This window comes from Scardinius erythrophthalmus (genome assembly GCF_964197995.2).
Source record: "Scardinius erythrophthalmus genome assembly, chromosome: 14".
Lineage (NCBI taxonomy): Eukaryota > Metazoa > Chordata > Actinopteri > Cypriniformes > Leuciscidae > Scardinius > Scardinius erythrophthalmus.
In genome coordinates, this window is record NC_138234.1 from 29654187 (window position 1) to 29672482 (window position 18296).

At 39.7% G+C, this 18296-nt stretch overlaps 1 protein-coding gene across 3 annotated transcripts in view; it reads right to left on the reverse strand.

The window, feature by feature from the left end:
• Window positions 1-32: 32 nt before the first annotated feature.
• Window positions 33-18296, reverse strand: part of shoc2 (SHOC2 leucine rich repeat scaffold protein) — a 20257-nt gene continuing 1993 nt past the window's right edge. Inside the window, exons 1-10 of one of the 3 annotated variants that reach the window (XM_081384965.1) lie at window positions 17917-18111; window positions 11074-11274; window positions 10298-10998; window positions 9395-9532; window positions 7506-7636; window positions 7204-7392; window positions 6882-7004; window positions 6641-6778; window positions 3121-3238; window positions 33-3039 (exon numbers count right to left, since the gene is read on the reverse strand). In XM_081384965.1, coding sequence (XP_081241091.1) covers window positions 2831-3039; window positions 3121-3238; window positions 6641-6778; window positions 6882-7004; window positions 7204-7392; window positions 7506-7636; window positions 9395-9532; window positions 10298-10937 — 1686 coding nt within the window. In that variant the 5' untranslated portion in view covers window positions 10938-10998; window positions 11074-11274; window positions 17917-18111 and the 3' untranslated portion in view covers window positions 33-2830. Of the gene's footprint in view, window positions 3040-3120; window positions 3239-6640; window positions 6779-6881; window positions 7005-7203; window positions 7393-7505; window positions 7637-9394; window positions 9533-10297; window positions 11275-17916; window positions 18112-18296 lie in introns of those variants that run through there. The other 2 variants (XM_081384966.1, XM_081384964.1) reach the window with 2 other exon arrangements.

The window sequence follows — 18296 nt, forward strand, 5'->3', positions numbered from 1 at the left end:
GCTGTTTTTTTTTTTTTTTTTTTTTGTCTTTTCTAGAGAAAGTAGGTTAGACATGTCCGCACAACACTTGATAGCCTATGAAGAGTAAAAAAAGAAAATAAAAAAAAGAAACATTTTGCAGTTACGAAAGAGCAACACTTTTATCTTTTGCACTTTTTTACATCCCTGTCCACACAACCAGACAAATATGAATCTTAAAAAAGAAAGAAAAAAGACAGAAAATCAACATGCTTGTTTCCTATACATAGCAAGGCAAGAAAAAAAGCAGGAAACATAACATTCCTATGTTTAAAAAACAAAACAAAAACAAAAACCATGGAATATGAACTTCATTTATACAGCTTCAATGGCTGAAATGCACAGACAATATAAAAAAATAAACCATATCCTTAAGCTCCAATCATAAGGATTCACCAGAACAATACAAGATCAAAATCAAAAACTGCCACCGCGGCTGATTATAACTGCACTGTCATTATTCACCATCAAAAGTACAATTATGTTTTCATTGTCTTTGTTTTTGTGACTACATTCCTGATTTGTGATGCATTCTCATCCAAAACGGGTCACACTGTTAGCCTACCTAAAAACCAGCCTCGCTCTCCTGCATAAATGGCACATAAATTAAAAAAAGATAAAACTTAAATGGGACACGTCACAAGGCCGTGCCCCTAATGCACGTCTCACTTGAAGTACTCAAAGGCATTTATTGTCACATAATTCCATTTTTAACATCTAGCTATTCCCTCACACACACACGCTCACAAAAGAAAACTCAAATGTACAGTTCTAAGCTTATACAAAACCAGGAATGCAATGCCTCTGGTGTATAGTTAAGCATGAACAGAGAAAGCCCTTTTTACAATGTTTGTATTTGTATTCTCGGCCGAGAGGGAGTTCATCTGTAGCAGAACGTCTATGCTGGCAGAACCGGCCCGAGAACCCAGTCCGAAACGTGTCTCGCGCGGGGCCGGCTCTCTCGCAGCATCACGTTTCCAGGAGGTCCGTAAGCAGCAACAGGTTCTGCTGGTTGATAAAAAAGCAGCGATTTGTGTCCTTTTCATGGCCCCACGAATGCGAAGTGCCTTTACACTGCTGCCAACGCACACAACGTCTTTACGGATCAAAGGAAAGAGCGAGAGGGAACGTGGAAAAGAAAAAAAGCGTGGATACAGAACACCAACAAAATATTGGCTTGAGAAACTAGGTGGAAATTTACAGTCACTTGATATAATACTAAACCAAAAGAAATTCCATCTTTTCTTGAAAAAGGCAAAAATAAAAATAAAAATTTCGGTTTTTAGTTGCAATACTTGATCTGCACCATGCGAAAGTGATATGAACTCTTTTCTTTTTTTAAATGTGTAGAAACAAACTAGTCAGACAGAAGTTTAAATCAAAACATTTAATCAAGAGAAAGAAGAATAAGGTTCTTAATAGAATGGTAACGTTCGAATTTGCTGAGGCAAATGTTTTTCATTCATTGCTATAAAATATACATGATAGAGAATTAAAATAAAAGATAAAATACTTCAGAAACAACAACAATAATAATAATAATAACAAATGCCCCCATCCATATGTTTAATCGGTAACATGAAATATCACGACCCTTTTACTTGAGGAGGATGCCAAATATCAGTACAAAGTGCATTAAAGGCAGCAGCATTAGAGGGGCGGTGTGTGGGACGAACGGTGCAACAAAACAGTAACCAACCGTTGATTAATATTCTGGAGCAGAAATCAAGAGGTGAAGTTTAAAACTGGTCCGATGACACGGGCCAGGAAATCCTTCAAATGCAGAATAATAATAAAAAAAAAGGGATTGAAGTGATGTTGAATGGGCGTTTGGCATTCCTCACAGTAAACGTGGGCCTTTAACTGCTAGCATTGTTCAGCACCTGATATGATATGTAGATGCGGCTCTCACGTATAGGACACAAGCAGAGCGCAACACTGTGGATATGGCAAACAAGTAAACAATCACAAACCCCGCCTCCAGAACAGAGACCCCCGATACCAGGGTGACGCACTAGCTTGATAAACCCATGATGTGATTGCTGTCAAAAGTGATTTTTGATTCATCCGTTGCTTCGTTTTCACTATATCGCAGAAAGAAAGAAAAGGAATTGCAGTTTTAAAACGTCCGAATAGCGAACAGGAATGAATATTTCCAAAAGGGACCGACAAAATAATCAACAATCATTACGGAATAAATTATACTTAGCAAATTCATCCTTTTTTTGTATTAAAAACCTCTTGGATATTTATGTTCAGACACAAACCACCCAACTGCACTGGATAGGCACAATTCTAGAATAAACAACAATAAAAAAAGAAAAGAAAAACGCACTAAATTTTGTTCACTGCTTCCAAACAGGTCCTCTGTACAATAAAAAAAAAAAAAAAAAAAAACTTTTGGTTGTGGGATGATAAAAAAAAGAAAGAAACTGTGGCTAAAATCAAATCAAATAACTCGCATACAGTATGGCGGCAGCAGCAGCAAAAAAATGAACTCGTAGAAATGTTTTGTTTTTGCATACAACTGTTTCCTGGCATCGAAAACCCCCTGTAATGACTTTCAATAAATTGGCAAAATGATTGGAACATTTTAAGAGCGCCTCTTCAGAATCACTAATGTACATTAATTTTGGCAACAGACGTCTAGACGTTGTTTTCTACGGGGGGGTAAAGGGGACCTAATTGGCTATGATTCCTCCATCGATTGGAACCCAGTTGCGCAGTTTCTTGTCCTAGATATAATGAGCACGGCGGCACGGTAACGTCGCGTGGCGATTGGGTTTCCTCTTTGTTGCGGTGTGCGAGCGTCTCAGACCATGGCCCGGTAGGGACCCTGCATCTTGAGGAACTGGATGATGAAGGAAGGGCCTCCGGCGACGATCTGCGGTGGGAGGTGGCTGAGGGGGCAGTTCTCGATGCTCATGATGGACAGCTTGCTGCACAGGGCCAGCTCGAACGGCAGACTGTGCAGGTTAGGGTTGTCGTTCAGGTACAGGTCCTCCAGGTTCTCCAGTGTGCCTGTGGGTGGGACAGAATCAGCTGTGAGTGAGTTGCATGTGTGCGTGTGTGTGTGTGTGAGGGCGGCGGGCGAGGTCGTACCGATCTCCTCTGGTAGGTGCTGCAGTAGATTCTCTCCCAAGCCCAGGTACGTCAGGTTGGTCAGGTGACCGATTCCTCTCGGCAAAGTGGTCAGCTGGTTATTGGTCAACACAAGTTTCTGCAAGTAAACGCTTGAAATGAGCTTCACAAATCAAAACAAATAGTATGACAGCATCCCTACGGTTCATCATGTGTCCTTTGTGGATAAGGCATTTCCAGAATGCATTGCAACAAACAAACAGAAGGATAAAAATAATCCAAACATACTTGTAATTTTTAGTACGGAGTGAAGCGAAACAATCGAGGTGGGAGGAAAAATTATACTTCAATGCTTTTGCGTTCTTTCGCAAGACTTTTGTTTGCTTTGCTTTTGCTTGAAAAACGTTGAGGTCTGAAATTTTCGTATTCGTCATTCGGTGGCTCCAAAACACCTCTCAAAATGCTTGATACGGATGCGAAAAACGAATCTGATCCGAACCCGATGACATATCAGCCATGAGGTTATTTTATATAGCAGAGAACAACCAAAAATAGAAAGAAATCGGGATGACAAAGTTACAATCAAGTAAAATTAAGCAAAGTTAGCAGGAGTCTCACGAAGGCACAGCATGCAGCGTAGGTTTCGTTCTGAGTGGAAACATGACGGAAGGCGAGTGCTGAGAGAAATTATTTGAAAGAATGCATGAATGAATTAATTATTTGAATGCATCTCTAAGGGGGAACCAACTGTGTTTAGAAAAGTTTCGCAGTGTTTATAAGCGCAGCGCTGCAGTGTTTACAGAGGTTACTGGGGACACTGCTTTAATTCTGCTGTACCATAAGCGCCACCTACTGACACAGAGTGGATTCACATCGCCATTCAGTCAGTCTGCCTTTATTGTTCAGACAGACCCAAATCTTTATTGTTAATTTTAAAAGACAAATGGAAAATCAATCTAAAGGGCCGTACACACTGGGACGAATATCGGCGTGCGTTATTCGCCAGCGTTTTTCAATGCGTTTTTTGTGTTCACACCCAAGCGATTTTCACTGACGATGAGCCGAGTGAAAACGCAAATTCATTCCCTGACATTAGATGCCGCTTAATGTAAAACAGAAATACCCCGGTACACAAGGTGGCGCTGCGCAACTTTACGCTTCTGACACTCGCTTGTCACTCAGAAGAAGAGAGCAAGTATTTACGCGCTTGTCAAAATCATACCAGCAGCTCTACATTCATCTTGCCTTGCATCTTCCTCGTCTTATTTCTTCCCGGCAGTATAGACGCTACTTGGCGTATATCTTCTTCGCTGTTACGTATGTGTGCTCGGCAAGACCGTTTTGTGTTTGAGTGCCCCCAAGTTGTGTTTTACTGCAACTTCAGAAGCTCCAGACACGTGAGCAAAAGCGCCAAACTCATTGGTAGGATAGTTTTTGACGCCAAAAAAAAAACAAAAACAAAAACGAACCCGAGGCGTTTTTTAAAAAATGACGCTTTTATGCGTGCCGGTTTTCGCGTCGGTGTGCACACTCACATTGGCGCCCTTTGTTTAGTCACGAGGCGTTAAACGTCGGCGAATATCGCGCAGTGTGAACAGGCCTTAAAAATATTAACGCTACAATTAATAAGGTATCCTTGTTAATGAAGCAGATAAAATGACAGTAATTTATAATACTGACTCAGTCTTTTCATAAAAATTATTTAACCCTTTCACACGTACGATCACACCGGTGTGATCAGTCTAGGCTGGTCCCTGGAGCGTACGATCACACCGGTGTGATTAGAACGGTCAGTGCATCACGTGACCAACTGCTAAATTCAAATGTGCTTTCGCGCGTTGGCTGACGCTGAGCCAAAGACAGGCGCGCTCAGAGCTGTCATATATCATCACTTTTCAGTGTTTTCAACCACATAATGTTTATTTTAGGTTTTAGACATAAATTCACATAAGTACTAAAAATAAAAATATACAATTTTACAAAGTTTATACAATACACACTGATGTCTATGGAAGAGGCAATAATAATCCTTTTCATTATAATTATACACGTTTTATTCATATCAGATACACATTGTGTAAGTAACTTTAAAGTTTACTCTGTTCTTCTCCCAGATAACCAGCCACTTACTTTTATGTATTTCGGGAGAAGTGGATGAATTCACGTGTTGTAAATCCAACAGATCCGATTCTCTGAACTGCGTCTGCGGCACAAACTAACATGGCGGCGCCCATCGCGCATACAGCTCAACTAACGCGATCGTTATAAAGGTGTTTAAACAACAAAACACTTCCACTTGCATATATTTAACAATCGGAATATCATATATTTCATACCATAGCTAACAAATTTGTGAATATTTTGAATAAAAAAGGTAAAATTACATAAAAGCAGATTATCATTCATTCAGCTCTGTTGTTGCTGCGGTGTGTCACGTGACAAGCAATGACGCGTCACCATGGAAACCATAAAGTGACACGTTCTAAATAACGGTCGTCTTGAAAAACTCACGCTGGGGGGTCAGTCAGAATATTTTAAACTTACGTGTGAAAGGGTTAAAACCTGATATGAGGTTTATCTTTTTTTTTTTTTTACTTGTAATACATTTTAGTAGATAACATGTTATGTTGCAAGTCACTCCTTTAAAATCTGGCCATCATTTTTAATGCTATTATTTTAAATGTTTATGCAAACAAAAAGTGCATATTGATGCTAATTTCAGTTGCTATTTGTTGGTTTTCGACATATAACTTGATTTCCCCGAATTGATTTCACATATCAGTACTTTCTGAACATATCCAGCACATTTTAACAATACCGTGATCATTTTAGTCACTTATAATCATGAAATTACATTTTTATACCCTTTCATCTCTAGTTACGTGTTTTTACAGTATAATATGCAATGTACTACTTTGCAAGAATTCTGCTTCTGTTCTTTCCTTTGACATTAAAGGGTGACGTGCATAGGGCTAGAAAAACTCTTTAAGGTGTAAAACAGTTTGGATAGTTGTTAATATGAGAGTTATGAGACATTATTTAAAGGGATTTAAAGAGAATTGTATAAAACAAGTAGCTCTTGGCCACTTTAATTTTTAAAAAGTAGCTCTCAAATAAGTTTGCTTGTTAAACTTCTGCAATCTTTCGCAAAGCATTTGCATTCCCCCATAAAATGGTGTTCTCTCGTAAAACACATGTATTTCCTGAAGAAACTCCGCTCACAGAACTTCAGAACTCACAGAGAGAATTAATATGAGGTGGGAGGAAGAACTATATTTCAATGCTTTTATGAGCATAAGTTTCATGGAGGAACTAAATACTTCAGCGAAAGAATTCAAATGCATTCAATTTAAATTTTTCCTCCCATCTCATTTATTTTTACATCACCATATTCCCTTAGGGGCTCCGTACAGTTCTGCAAAGTTTCAATATAAAAGTGTGACCTAACTTAAAAAATGTACACAATATTTGAGTAACATGCTAACAAAAGACTCCATTGGTAGCCTTAAAAGTCAGCTGCCTATGTAGACAAATGTCCAACCTGCAGATCCTTAAGGTAGGCAATCTCATTCGGAAGGGACTCCAGTTTGTTCTCCTCCAGGTCAAGCTCTCGTAGTTTCCGTAAGTTGCCAATCCCATGAGGCAACTTCTTCAAGAGATTGTTGGACAATATGAGGACCTGAAGGAACCAATGGAAAAACAGAGTCAAAACACTACATGACAAAAATGGGTTTGCTATCATGAAACTCAGTGATCTGTTAAAACACAGAACATGAAGTCACCTCTAAAGACACAAGTCCGCAGATATCCTCTGGAATCTTGGTGAGCTGGTTTGTTGCCAGGTTCAGCTCCACCATACTGGTCCACGTCCCAAAATCCAGCGGAAGAGATGTTAACTGGTTGTCCTGTAAATATGGTTAAAAAAAAAAAAAAAAACATTAATTTTTCACATTTACATACTTGGCCATGCAAAACTAGCCACAACGCTGCTTGTCGGTCCAGGACAAAACAGCCCACCCACAAGCCTCTACCATCTTCTGCTCTGTAGTTAAAGCCTGTGTCCTGAAAGGTTTCCTACATGTCTTCATGTATGTGAACAATCACCTTCATATTGAGCTTGCTGAGCACTTTGGCTCGGGAGAAGATGCCAAAGGGGATCTTGTTGATACGGTTGTGCTCCATGTTGAGCGAGTAGATGGTGGAGAACTGGGACGGGCCGCCCACTGGGTAAGACTGGAAACAGTTCCGCGCCAGCGTCAGACTCGTCAGGTTCACCAGACTGGACAGAAGCCCCTGAGGAGGAACAGACAGATGATCGATAAAACACACACAAACGGGACAATGGCAAATAATAGACTGAAGACTGAAAATGATTAAAAGCTAGAATGAGCAGAAGCAAGTCTCACCTCTGGTAACACTGAGATGTTGTTGTTCTCAAGGTTGAGCTCTTCCAGCTCTCGGCACTTCGCTAAAGATCGAGGGATTGCTGATAGGCGGTTGTATCTCAGACCCAGACGGTTTATACTCGATAAATTACCTGAAACAGTAAATTAATGTGAGAAATGACACCAATATGCTGAAGTTTATGGTTTAAGGGCCAGATTTACTAACAGCTTGGTCGGAGCAAACCCTCTTTTGGCGTTAAAAACTACTGTCAGGATTTACTAAAGACACACAGTGAAAAATCAGCGCTGAACAGGCTTGGACAGGGTTATTTTTGCGGCTGATCTTATTGAATATGCATTTGAAGGAGTTTCCCAGTATTTATGGGAGGAAACCCTAGTGAAAAAAAAAGTATACTTTGTTGTATTTAAAATACATTCCCTTTTTCAATAGTACATTGCAAATATACTAATAAAACTATCTTTAAATATATTAAAAGTATATTAGCATCACGCTTTTACCCATTTTCACAATACAACTTTTAACACACTTTAAAATAATTGTACTTTAGTATATTTTCTAAAAATATATTTTACTTGAAGTGAATTTCTTTTTAAAGTGTATTTATTTGCACTTTATTAAAAATATATTTTAGGTATATTTTAACTGTGTGCTGGAAATGATCATTGTAACAATGCATTGAAAGTATACTTTCAAAATACGTTATAGTATACAATAGTATTTTGTACAAAGTATAGCTAAGTTTTATTAATCTAATAATGTACATTTGTTATTGAAGACAAAAGTATGCAATTTGTAGTATTTGGAATAAGCCACGGGTATTAATGAGCCTATACTTTTTACTCGAATATATCAGCCTCGTGGGCAAGTGCGCCGATATGTGCTTCAGGAGACCTGAGTTCGAGTCCCGGCTCGTGTACCTTTCCTGATCCCATCCCCCCCCCTCTCTCTCCCACCTCACTTCCTGTCTAGCTATTGTCCTATCCTAATAAAAGGCGTAAACGGCAAAAAAATATATTTTTAAATTAAATAAATAAATAAATACACTTATGGTATATTGCTTGTATGTTTCGAAGACACTCGTAATGAATTTGTAATGTACTTGTAACACAAATAAAGTACACTTTAATATCACTAATCAAGCATGTAATTATAGTCCCTACACAGGCATATACTTAAAGTATAATAAGTATACTTGAAGTTGGTCCAATTTAGTACACACTTAAAGTTATGCTTTACTACAATTTAATTAAAACTAAAATATACTTGCTACAAAATTAGTTGTTTCAAAATAGCACACTTCAAGTTAACTAATTAACACACTTGAAGTATACTGATAATTAGTCTGGCTGCAAGTATACTTAACATTTTTTTTTTTTTTTTTTTTTTTTTTTATCAGGGAAGTATTTAAATGAATTATGCAAGGTGATTTAATAAGGTTTGCGCTGGTCAATTTACTGATGTTTGCACCACTATTTACCACCAAAAAAACATGTTTTAAGAACATACGCTCTTGGTAGATTGTGTTGGTCATTATGGAAATTATCCGGCTGTGTCAGTGTTCTTTAATGTGCGCATCAGGAGATCACGAGCAGAACTTTCCACTCCCATCAGCGCTTTTATGGGATTTCGCTCTCACACTAATTTGCCCTGTTTAGTAAATCTGGTCCCAAATGTGTTGTCTGTGGTCCAAATACGTTTATGGTCCAAAACTGTTGATCTGGTCTTTACAAAGGCATATAGGCACACTTCCTCCACTGATCAGATTATACTTAATTAGACTATACTTAATAATGCTCACAAAACAACAAATTTCCCCAAAGCAGAAATGTAGAGTACAATTTTTGCTTAGCCACCAACGATAAGGAACCCAGCTTGAGCAGATCCTCACCTATAGTCTCAGGTAGGTCAAGAAGTTCATTGTGCTGCAGGTCAAGGTTGGTGATCTGAGTGCAATTGCCGATCTCTTTAGGAAGGTGCTCCAACTGGTTGTGGGCTACATCCAGCGTGATCAAGTTACAGAGCTCACCTATAACACAAGCAGCAGAATCATCACAAACGAACACTCAACTTTTATACTTGCAAGAGATTTTATGGAATGACACCATATATCACAGAATATGGTCAGATTTGTTAACCAATCAGAAGACCCAGACTCAAAAGTCTCCCAAAGCAAGTCAATAATTATTTGAATGTTATGGCTAATAACCAATAAATCAATGAGAAACAACAACAAAATGTATTTACATATACATACCATATAGCCTATACACATACCATTTTGTCTAAATAATCCCCCAAAAAATTAATAGTTTTAAATGCTAAAAGTGAATTTAGGCCAGTGTTGTTATTAACTTAAACAAACTAATAAAAGCAGCATTTTCACTATTTAAAGTGCAATAAAATATAAATATTAGATGAAAAACTTCGCATAAAATGAATAAAAAACAAAAACTGACAATATAATAATGATGATATGTTAGTATATCATCATTAGTATAGTTTTAGTAAAGTTATAGTACAATAACACTGATTTAGGCATCACAACATCATAATGCACAGTATGAAAATGAATATTAATTTTGAGATTTTATGAAAAAATATTAATGCTTTTAAGTTTAAATTTAAGTGAGCGTTTGATGATGGCATATGAAAAAATATTGGAAATGAGCATGTACAGTTAAATATCCAATATCAATCAATACGGCCATTATGTATATTTTTTTTCGATGGACATTATGTGCCTTTAAAAAGTAAAAAAAGGAATAGTTTTAAGCAGCAGCGGCTCACTCACCGATCTCCGCGGGCAGCTGTTTAATCTTGTTCTCTCGGATGCTGAGCATGGTGAGTTTGGACAGATTCTTGATGTCCTTCTCCACGGTGGTGATCCGGTTGAAGCGCAGGTAGAGCGTGGTGAGGGAGGTGACGCGGTACACCACGGCTGGGATCTCCCGCAGCTTGTTGTGCCGCAGGTCGAGCATACGCAACTTCTTCAGGTTGTCCAGCGAGTCGGGCAGGCTGGTGAGAGAGTTCTCGCTGAGCGCCAGCGTCACCAGTCCTGACAGGCATCCCAACTCAGGCGGCAGACTTTGCAGCTTGTTGCTGTACAGGTAGAGCTCGGTCAGCTGGGTCAGCTCCTTAATGGTAGAGGGCAAGAGATGGATGGATCTCTTGGACAGGTCCAGGCGCATCGAGTTCTCCTCACGGCACTTGTGCAGCTCCTTGATGACCTCTGCGTTGCTGGCTTTTTTGCGCGTGCTAGGCGGCGGGTTGGGCCGCTTTATCGTGCTGTCCAACGTGAAGGCCACCGCGGGCGAAGCGCCGCTCGTGTCTTTCTTCCCGTCTTTGGCATCTTTCCCTTTGGTTTTGGATTTCCCTTCAGCTTTGGGTTCCCTCTCCTTAGAGTCTTTATCTTTGCCCAGAGTACTGCTCATGGCGAAAGCCCCGCTGCCCAATGGCACATGGGACCCTCAGCCTCTCGCTCTCTTTCTATCGCTTTAGTATTTTGCTCGTTATTCAAGGGCAGAACCAAAGGGAGGGGCTGTTATATCGGTGTGTGCTCATACATACCCGTGTTCCTTCACCAGTGTCGGTGGACCGAGGCAGCCTGTACTCCTGCAGGGGTTAAAACTCCATAGGGGCGACGCGTGTGTGTTGTAGTCGGTGTGGCGAGGAGGCCAGCAGCCTCATGCTTGTTTCAACTGCACTCTTTCCCTCGGCTCGGCTAGAGCTGTTCTACACAGACAGGTCGCCGGGATTCACATCCTTTGGCTGTTGAACAAAACAAACAGTTTCAGTTAAGACACACAATGCCCCAAAGATGGGAATGACTTACAGACAAAGTGTCGTTCAAATTCAGATGTGAGAAAGTTCTTTAAGAGCTTCCCTCAATGACGCAAATATGATGCTGCTATCTAATAAGCATACAGTTCCTTCCTGTATGCTTGTACCACAAGCGCTTTCAGGAAGAAGCGGCATCAAGTCATTCAGGCCGTCAATGGTCAACCACTTGAAGCAATTATGGGCAATTAAATCTCAAATCTCTTTCGGCGATGCATCAGAGGATCCTTTACTGGTGGATTTGCGGGAACATATTAACTACCCAGCAAGAAAAATTATATAGGGTGCTAAGCTTCCACGATGGGAAAAGCCTTAAAGCGTTTCACTGATAAGAATGCATTAGATTCATTTTAAGGGTGTGGACAAAACCAGGCTAGTTTCTTCCGAAAGCACAACTGGACCTGAAATAATATAGTTGGCTTTTTAAAAGCAATTAGTTAAATATTATCAGGAAAATATTTTCTTTCTATTCCGATGCATAAAAATGATTTGCGTGGAATGCCTCTGCATCACACGACTTACATTAACAATGTATTTTAAGTATAAAACAATTAAGAGATGAGGTGCCGTTAGAAGCTCCGGTTGCTAAAGAAACTGTTCTGAGACGACTGTTCATGCTAAGTCATATTACACATTGAATTACAGTATGCTATCACATTGCTCCAGCCTAAAAAATAAGCATTTTTAATGATATTTCAGCAGTTTTGCATCGGGTTTCCATCAACCACCTTTACCTGTGAGATGCCAGGTGTCTCACGATGTTCATTAAATCACTAATTACATTCAACACTCAGTAAAACGTCAACCAAATCGGATCAGTAAAGCCTCAGTACTCTGCTAGATGCTATCTTTGCATAAGCATGTGTTCCTCTGCCCTGTATTGTGCAATTCAATGTGCGGCTGAAGTGTGCGTGTGCCGAGTCCAAGCTCAGATCAGAGCTGCAGAAAGGTTAATGCCGCTGGGAATAATCTCTGGGAGTGCCCTTCAAAGCTCAGGCCTCCCGCAGGTCAGAAGACCTTTACGGCCAAAGAGTCCAGCTCGTCTACAATAATAATAATAATAAAGCAACGTGTAGACGCACATGAACACTCTGACAGATACTGACAGATGGCATATGCACCACACTCCTCACATTAAGACAGCAATGTGTCATACATTAACTGACCTCCACTATCACTGAATGTGTAACTGAGGTTACCTGAAGATAAGCCAAAATAACTTTTAGTTTCGTGACCTTCCACCGACTAATCTGGCTTACTTCTTGAGAAGAGCGGAGTCCCCAGAGTGAGTTGCAGCAGTTTCTGCTGACCTGTGTCCATGGAAAATGCTTCGATTGAATTGTAAACAGGTCACTTTGTAAGCCACTTTGAAGCCTTTGATTTACTGCGGGATCTGTATGTTTCCACTGTCAACTTTAGATGCTGACACTCTTATAGCGTGAAATCTCCTTTAAATCAGAGGCAGGTAAGCCCACACAACTCCAGATAAGCTCCCTAGAAATCTCAAGGCTGTGATATTTCGCAGAAAAGCCACTTCTGAGCAAGACACTGGTTTCGCAGAACCGGTCTGCCATGCGGGAAGAGTAAAACAAAACAAACATTTGCAGTTCAATATCCAAATATGAACAGAAACCCATCCAAATAAATACGTATACAGAAAACAAAAAAGGCTTTTGAAACATGGGCTATGGTAAACTGTAAAATGGTTTCCATCTCTTCCCTTTCTAACAGGGATGGGCAGAAGCACTCAAAAGTGACAGCAATGATTGATCATAACAATACATTAAGAGTGGGATTTTTTCAGCTTTTCTAAATAGTTCATACCAATTGATTATCAGCAACAAATATACACAAATGTGTCAAAAAGAAGCTAATTTGGATCCACAGATGGTGCAAGATCCTGAGAAAAAGCGTCAAAACCAACAGTCAAAGACTCGAGTCTACTTGAGTAGGCATAACCAAAGCGCCTGTGTGTACTTTCTAGGGGTGTAACAATATATTGTTAAATCGATATATCGCAAAATAAAATTGTGACAATATGTGTCGGAAAACGGAGATGTGAACAATGAATAGTTCATCCAAGATATGTCGTTTCAAACCTAGCCTACACGATTTTCGTTCATCTTCCAAACACAAATGAAGGTATTTTTTACGAAACCTGAGAGATTTTTGCTCCTCTATTTAAAATCCCTAAATTTCCCAAAAACGTTCAAATTAATGTGCATGCATGACACGCGATAACAACATATGGGTGAGTAAATGGAGAAAGAATTTCAATTTTTGTATGAATTAACCCTTTAAAGTTTGGGAATAGTCACTGACACACGCTTTGCGATTAGAACTATGATCGATTGCATTGATCATCTGAAGAGCACACATGCTGGACCGGCACTCAAACATCATTTATTTTTCATCATTTACAGTTTTGGAACTATTAAGATTCAGTGTTTTAAGTGGTTTCTTATGTAAGTGCATTAATCGAGGGAGACACAGGACATAGCACTAATAGAGTCTGTTTGTGCGTGGCTTGTCTGTGATCCAACCAACGCCTGCACTGAAAGCGCGAGTGTGCTGTGTGAGAACGTTTACAGAGTTTCAGTAACAGTACTGCATCAAACTACTATATATAATGTTGAATATAACGCATAAAGATGCAACGGGGGAATATTTGTGGGTCCTGATAACGGCAAATGTCTGCACGAAACTTAATGCACGGATCCAATATACTGATACACACGCGATGTATTTCTCGCCTGTTTACGTTCACTTAATACATAACCGACTATGTTTGCATTTCAACATCATTTTGCGTGAATTTGTCCGTTCAAGTGCAAGACGACAAGAAAAACAGCTCAATTTAGTATTCTGAGACACAGTTTTCCATGTGCGTACAGAAAGCTTCTCTCACAGCGCGAATGCAAATAATAAACTTTCATGAGCCTTTTTTGGACTGGCCCCGCCCGGCTCATCAAGCAGTCCTTAACTTCGAGCCCTGCCCAGCGCTTTTGTTATTGTTTTGTGCCAGTCCGAATTAGCACTATCAACACCGGGAGATGACGGCATGACTAAATGGTCATATTAGAGCATAACAACTCGCATCGAACAAAGTGACTGTTTTTATCTCTGTTGTAACATATTGGGAAACCAGAATGTTCCTCGACAGGAGATTTATATAATGCAGGCAGCGGCTCTATCAGCGTTTCGTCTCCTTCGCTTGCCATGCTGAACTGCAACACACCAACATGTGTGAGGAACTGTGATGTCAACAACAGATTTGCATACTAACAGTGATTGGACAGCTACTCTCATGTAAAAAGCATGCAGAGCGTATCCATCGACAGAAACATACATTAGAACTCTGTCTATCTGTTTTAGGCATTATTTCACCAAATCATATTATAGATGCGTCGTCAGATTTAAGAATTAACCGATGTGCAACCGTAGTGAAAACATTATGGTTCATTTTTTTACCGAGAACTGTTACACCGCTACTCTCTTACTAGGGCAGGGCGATTAACCGATTCGCGATTTTTTTTATGTTTAAAAAGTCAACTTAAAAACGTGACTACAATAAAATTCAAGTAACGTTCTCTTTATAAACCATCTGGTTAAAAAAGGTCAATTCTAAGTGCACCACACCTGAAGTGATCAACATGGAGTAAATGTAAAACAAATGACTTAATCTTTACAGAAAATATTCATGAAATATGAAGGCAAACTTATCTTAAGCATATCCTATATACAAGGGCTGCACGATTAATCAATGAATCCACACGCGGTTTGGCAAAGGCTGCGATTATTTTATACGCAGTTTGTCAGTTCACCACGGCTGATCGGTAGTAAATGCTGCTCCATCTGAACACCAGAGGGCGCTCTCACACACACACGCCAAATATGCCCCGCCGTGAAGTACGATAACACACATCATTCCAGGAAATCCCCGTCTGGCATCATACTATCGCTGTAGCTCAATAAACATAAACAGAGGACTGAAATGCTTTGATTGATTAAACATGACTAATAAACGCACGACTGCGTTATTCTGTGTAAGAAGGCACATCATCTCACAGAAGGAGGAGCTCAACTGTCGTTGTGAAGTGAGTTTGGAGTGAAAGCATGTTATTAAATGGTGTCTTTTGTTGGACAAGAGCAGCAAAATGCTTCTCATGTTTGGAAAGATGTTTGAAGCGTCTTGCTTTTTCAAATGCACGTTATAAGTGACTCAACATGTCAGCATGTCTAATTATAACGTTTGCTAACATTTTTTACTCAAAACCGCAATTTCTCGATTTAAAAATAATAAAATCGTGGCAAAACATTATATTTGAATTAATCGGGGAAAAAAATAATAATAATAATTCGCCCAGCCCTACTCTATCTTAGTATCGCCAATTAGGCCGTGTGCCCACCAAAGCGTTTTTTTTCACGCGGCTGGCGTGTTTTTTCAATTGTTTTCAATGGGAGCGCCGTGTTTTTAAAACACCATGAGCGTAACGAGGTGCTGAACGCTTTTTTCACGCTGAATCGCTCGGTGTTTTTTACAGGTCGTCGAGAGTTAAAGAATGTTCAACTTTGGGTAAAACGCAGCGCTCATCACTGTCACTTTTTACCCAACTGTCCAATCACAGTGGAGGAGGGGCGGGACTAATACCACACCGACCAACCGCCACATTCTGCTTCTACAACGTCAACAGATGACAACAACAAGCATAATAACAAGAGCCAGAGAATAAACATTACATTGTATCTACATTTTAATATAGAATCAACACAGAAACAATAGATGTGTGAAATGAGATACTAGTAGTAACACTTTCTCGGATATTACGTATCATAACAAGCGAAGTGCCTCCACTGGAAAAAATGCTGCGCTCGCGCGCTGCCAAAACGCTTAAGCGCCCATAGCTAGGCGTTTTCAGCAGAGCGTCTAGCGTTTTCAGCTGGCATTTTGCGCCAATTTCCCAGGAAGTGACAAAGTTTTTGTTCTCTTGAACACCTGGGATGGAGACGCTGCTTTATTTGCAAATGTTTTATGCGATATTCCAATTTTGCACATAAGTTAGGCTAAATATGCTACTTTGGATAGAAACATAGCTAGTGTGGCTCTTACAATTGCGTATGACTTAGCTTAACTTGTTTCTGAAATATTATAACTGCTTAAAAATTTAAAATCTGTATCCCAAAATCATCAACATTTGACAACAGATTGAGAGGGCAGCGAATACTAGATTATTATATTGATCATTAGACATAATAGTTATCAGCTGTTGGACAGTGCATCTCAAATGAAAAAAAAAAACAGGACAGTTAATATGGAGAACACCAGAGAGATTCTGGATGTGTGTGTGTGTGTGTGTGTGTGGTGGGCGAAGGCTGTTGAACAGCACAGTAAGGAAGGGGTCATCCTGCACAACTTTCTCCTAATCTCACATCCGACTGCAGGAAAAAATACATCTTTCCTCCCTTACCACACATCTAACATACTTGCATCAGCCCGGAGAGATGATGCATCTGATATTTATAAAACAGATCCTCAAATGCACAGGAATGCCAACTAAGACAGAAGCAAATGACAATTGTTTATCATAGCTCAAAACTGCATGGCTGAGTGCAATACTGGGGTGATGTATAAAGTCTACATTAGTTCATATTTATTTAGCAAAATATGACAACATCACTTGCTCAGCTCCACTGTAGGATGTTGGCTTTAAAACAAGGCCACCAAACCCACAGCATTCTGCCTAAATAGGTTACAGATGCACTTGTACACATGCTACAAATAACACACACACGCACAAAGTCGAATCAGAACAGGGCATTTTTCCTGACATTGCAGCAAAATATCCCCAAATGACAGATTAGTCTTCAATCTCAAGCATCTGACAAATTATTAACAACAATTTAAGTGTCACACTAGGCACCGTAATAGTCTTTCTGAGAACTGAAAGCACACAGGTACACAATGAAACCACAACAACGACAACATAAAAGTGAAAATCAAGAGCTTTGAATAAGACTTATAACTTCTAGTGAATGTATTTCAATGTAGATTAGGGCCTACATATGTAACCCTGCACATCAACGGGACAGGAAAAGATGCAAATGCCCAGTTTAGTATACCAATAGACCAGATTATCGTCCTACAACACATTTGCATGTATAATAAAACGTTTAAAATGGTAAACAATAACAAAATCTGATGTGTGAGGGGGCTCAGAGTACAAAGCGTCTGTTTTGATATGGCTAACTAGCTAAACATTCCTTGCTATTAAACCACAGAAACACCATAAATGTCATTAATACCGACTAACATTATGTAGGTTTCAAAAGATTTAAAAAAAAAAACGGAAATAATCCGAGCACATTCGCTGTGTCGTGATATATGACAGCATACACGGATAGCTAGAAAGCTGGCTAAGGAAATCTCTCTGCTAGCATTAGCCACCCTTCAGCTGCGGCTAACAGGCTAGCAGCATTAGCCCTGCGCGAGCTCCCACAAAAAAAAAAAAAACAAAAAAAAAAAAAACACCATAAAACACAAATGTCACCTCACACTTCTCACCAAACTCGTACATTTTGGAATAAGCGGCCTCATCTTGACGACAAAACGATGAACGTCCCGTAGTTGAGGACTTAAATGTTCGTTCTTCTTTTCATACAGGCCCTCTGTGAAAACAAACTGTCATCCGCCAAACGGCACTCGGATCAGCTCGAGCTCAAAGCGGGAAGAGCTCAATCCGCAGCGAGAGCGTGCGCGTGCGTGTGCGCGTGCGTTCGTGATGGAAAGTCCGACTCTTTTCCACGAATCGTTTTTTTTCTCGAACGGTTCGTTTTAAAGAATCAGTTCAAAGGTGTCAACGAATCTTTCAGTCATCATGAAATCACACATGACAATACTGCAGTATTTATTCGAAATAATCATAATCTTTAATCAAAGTGTTTACTGACATGAG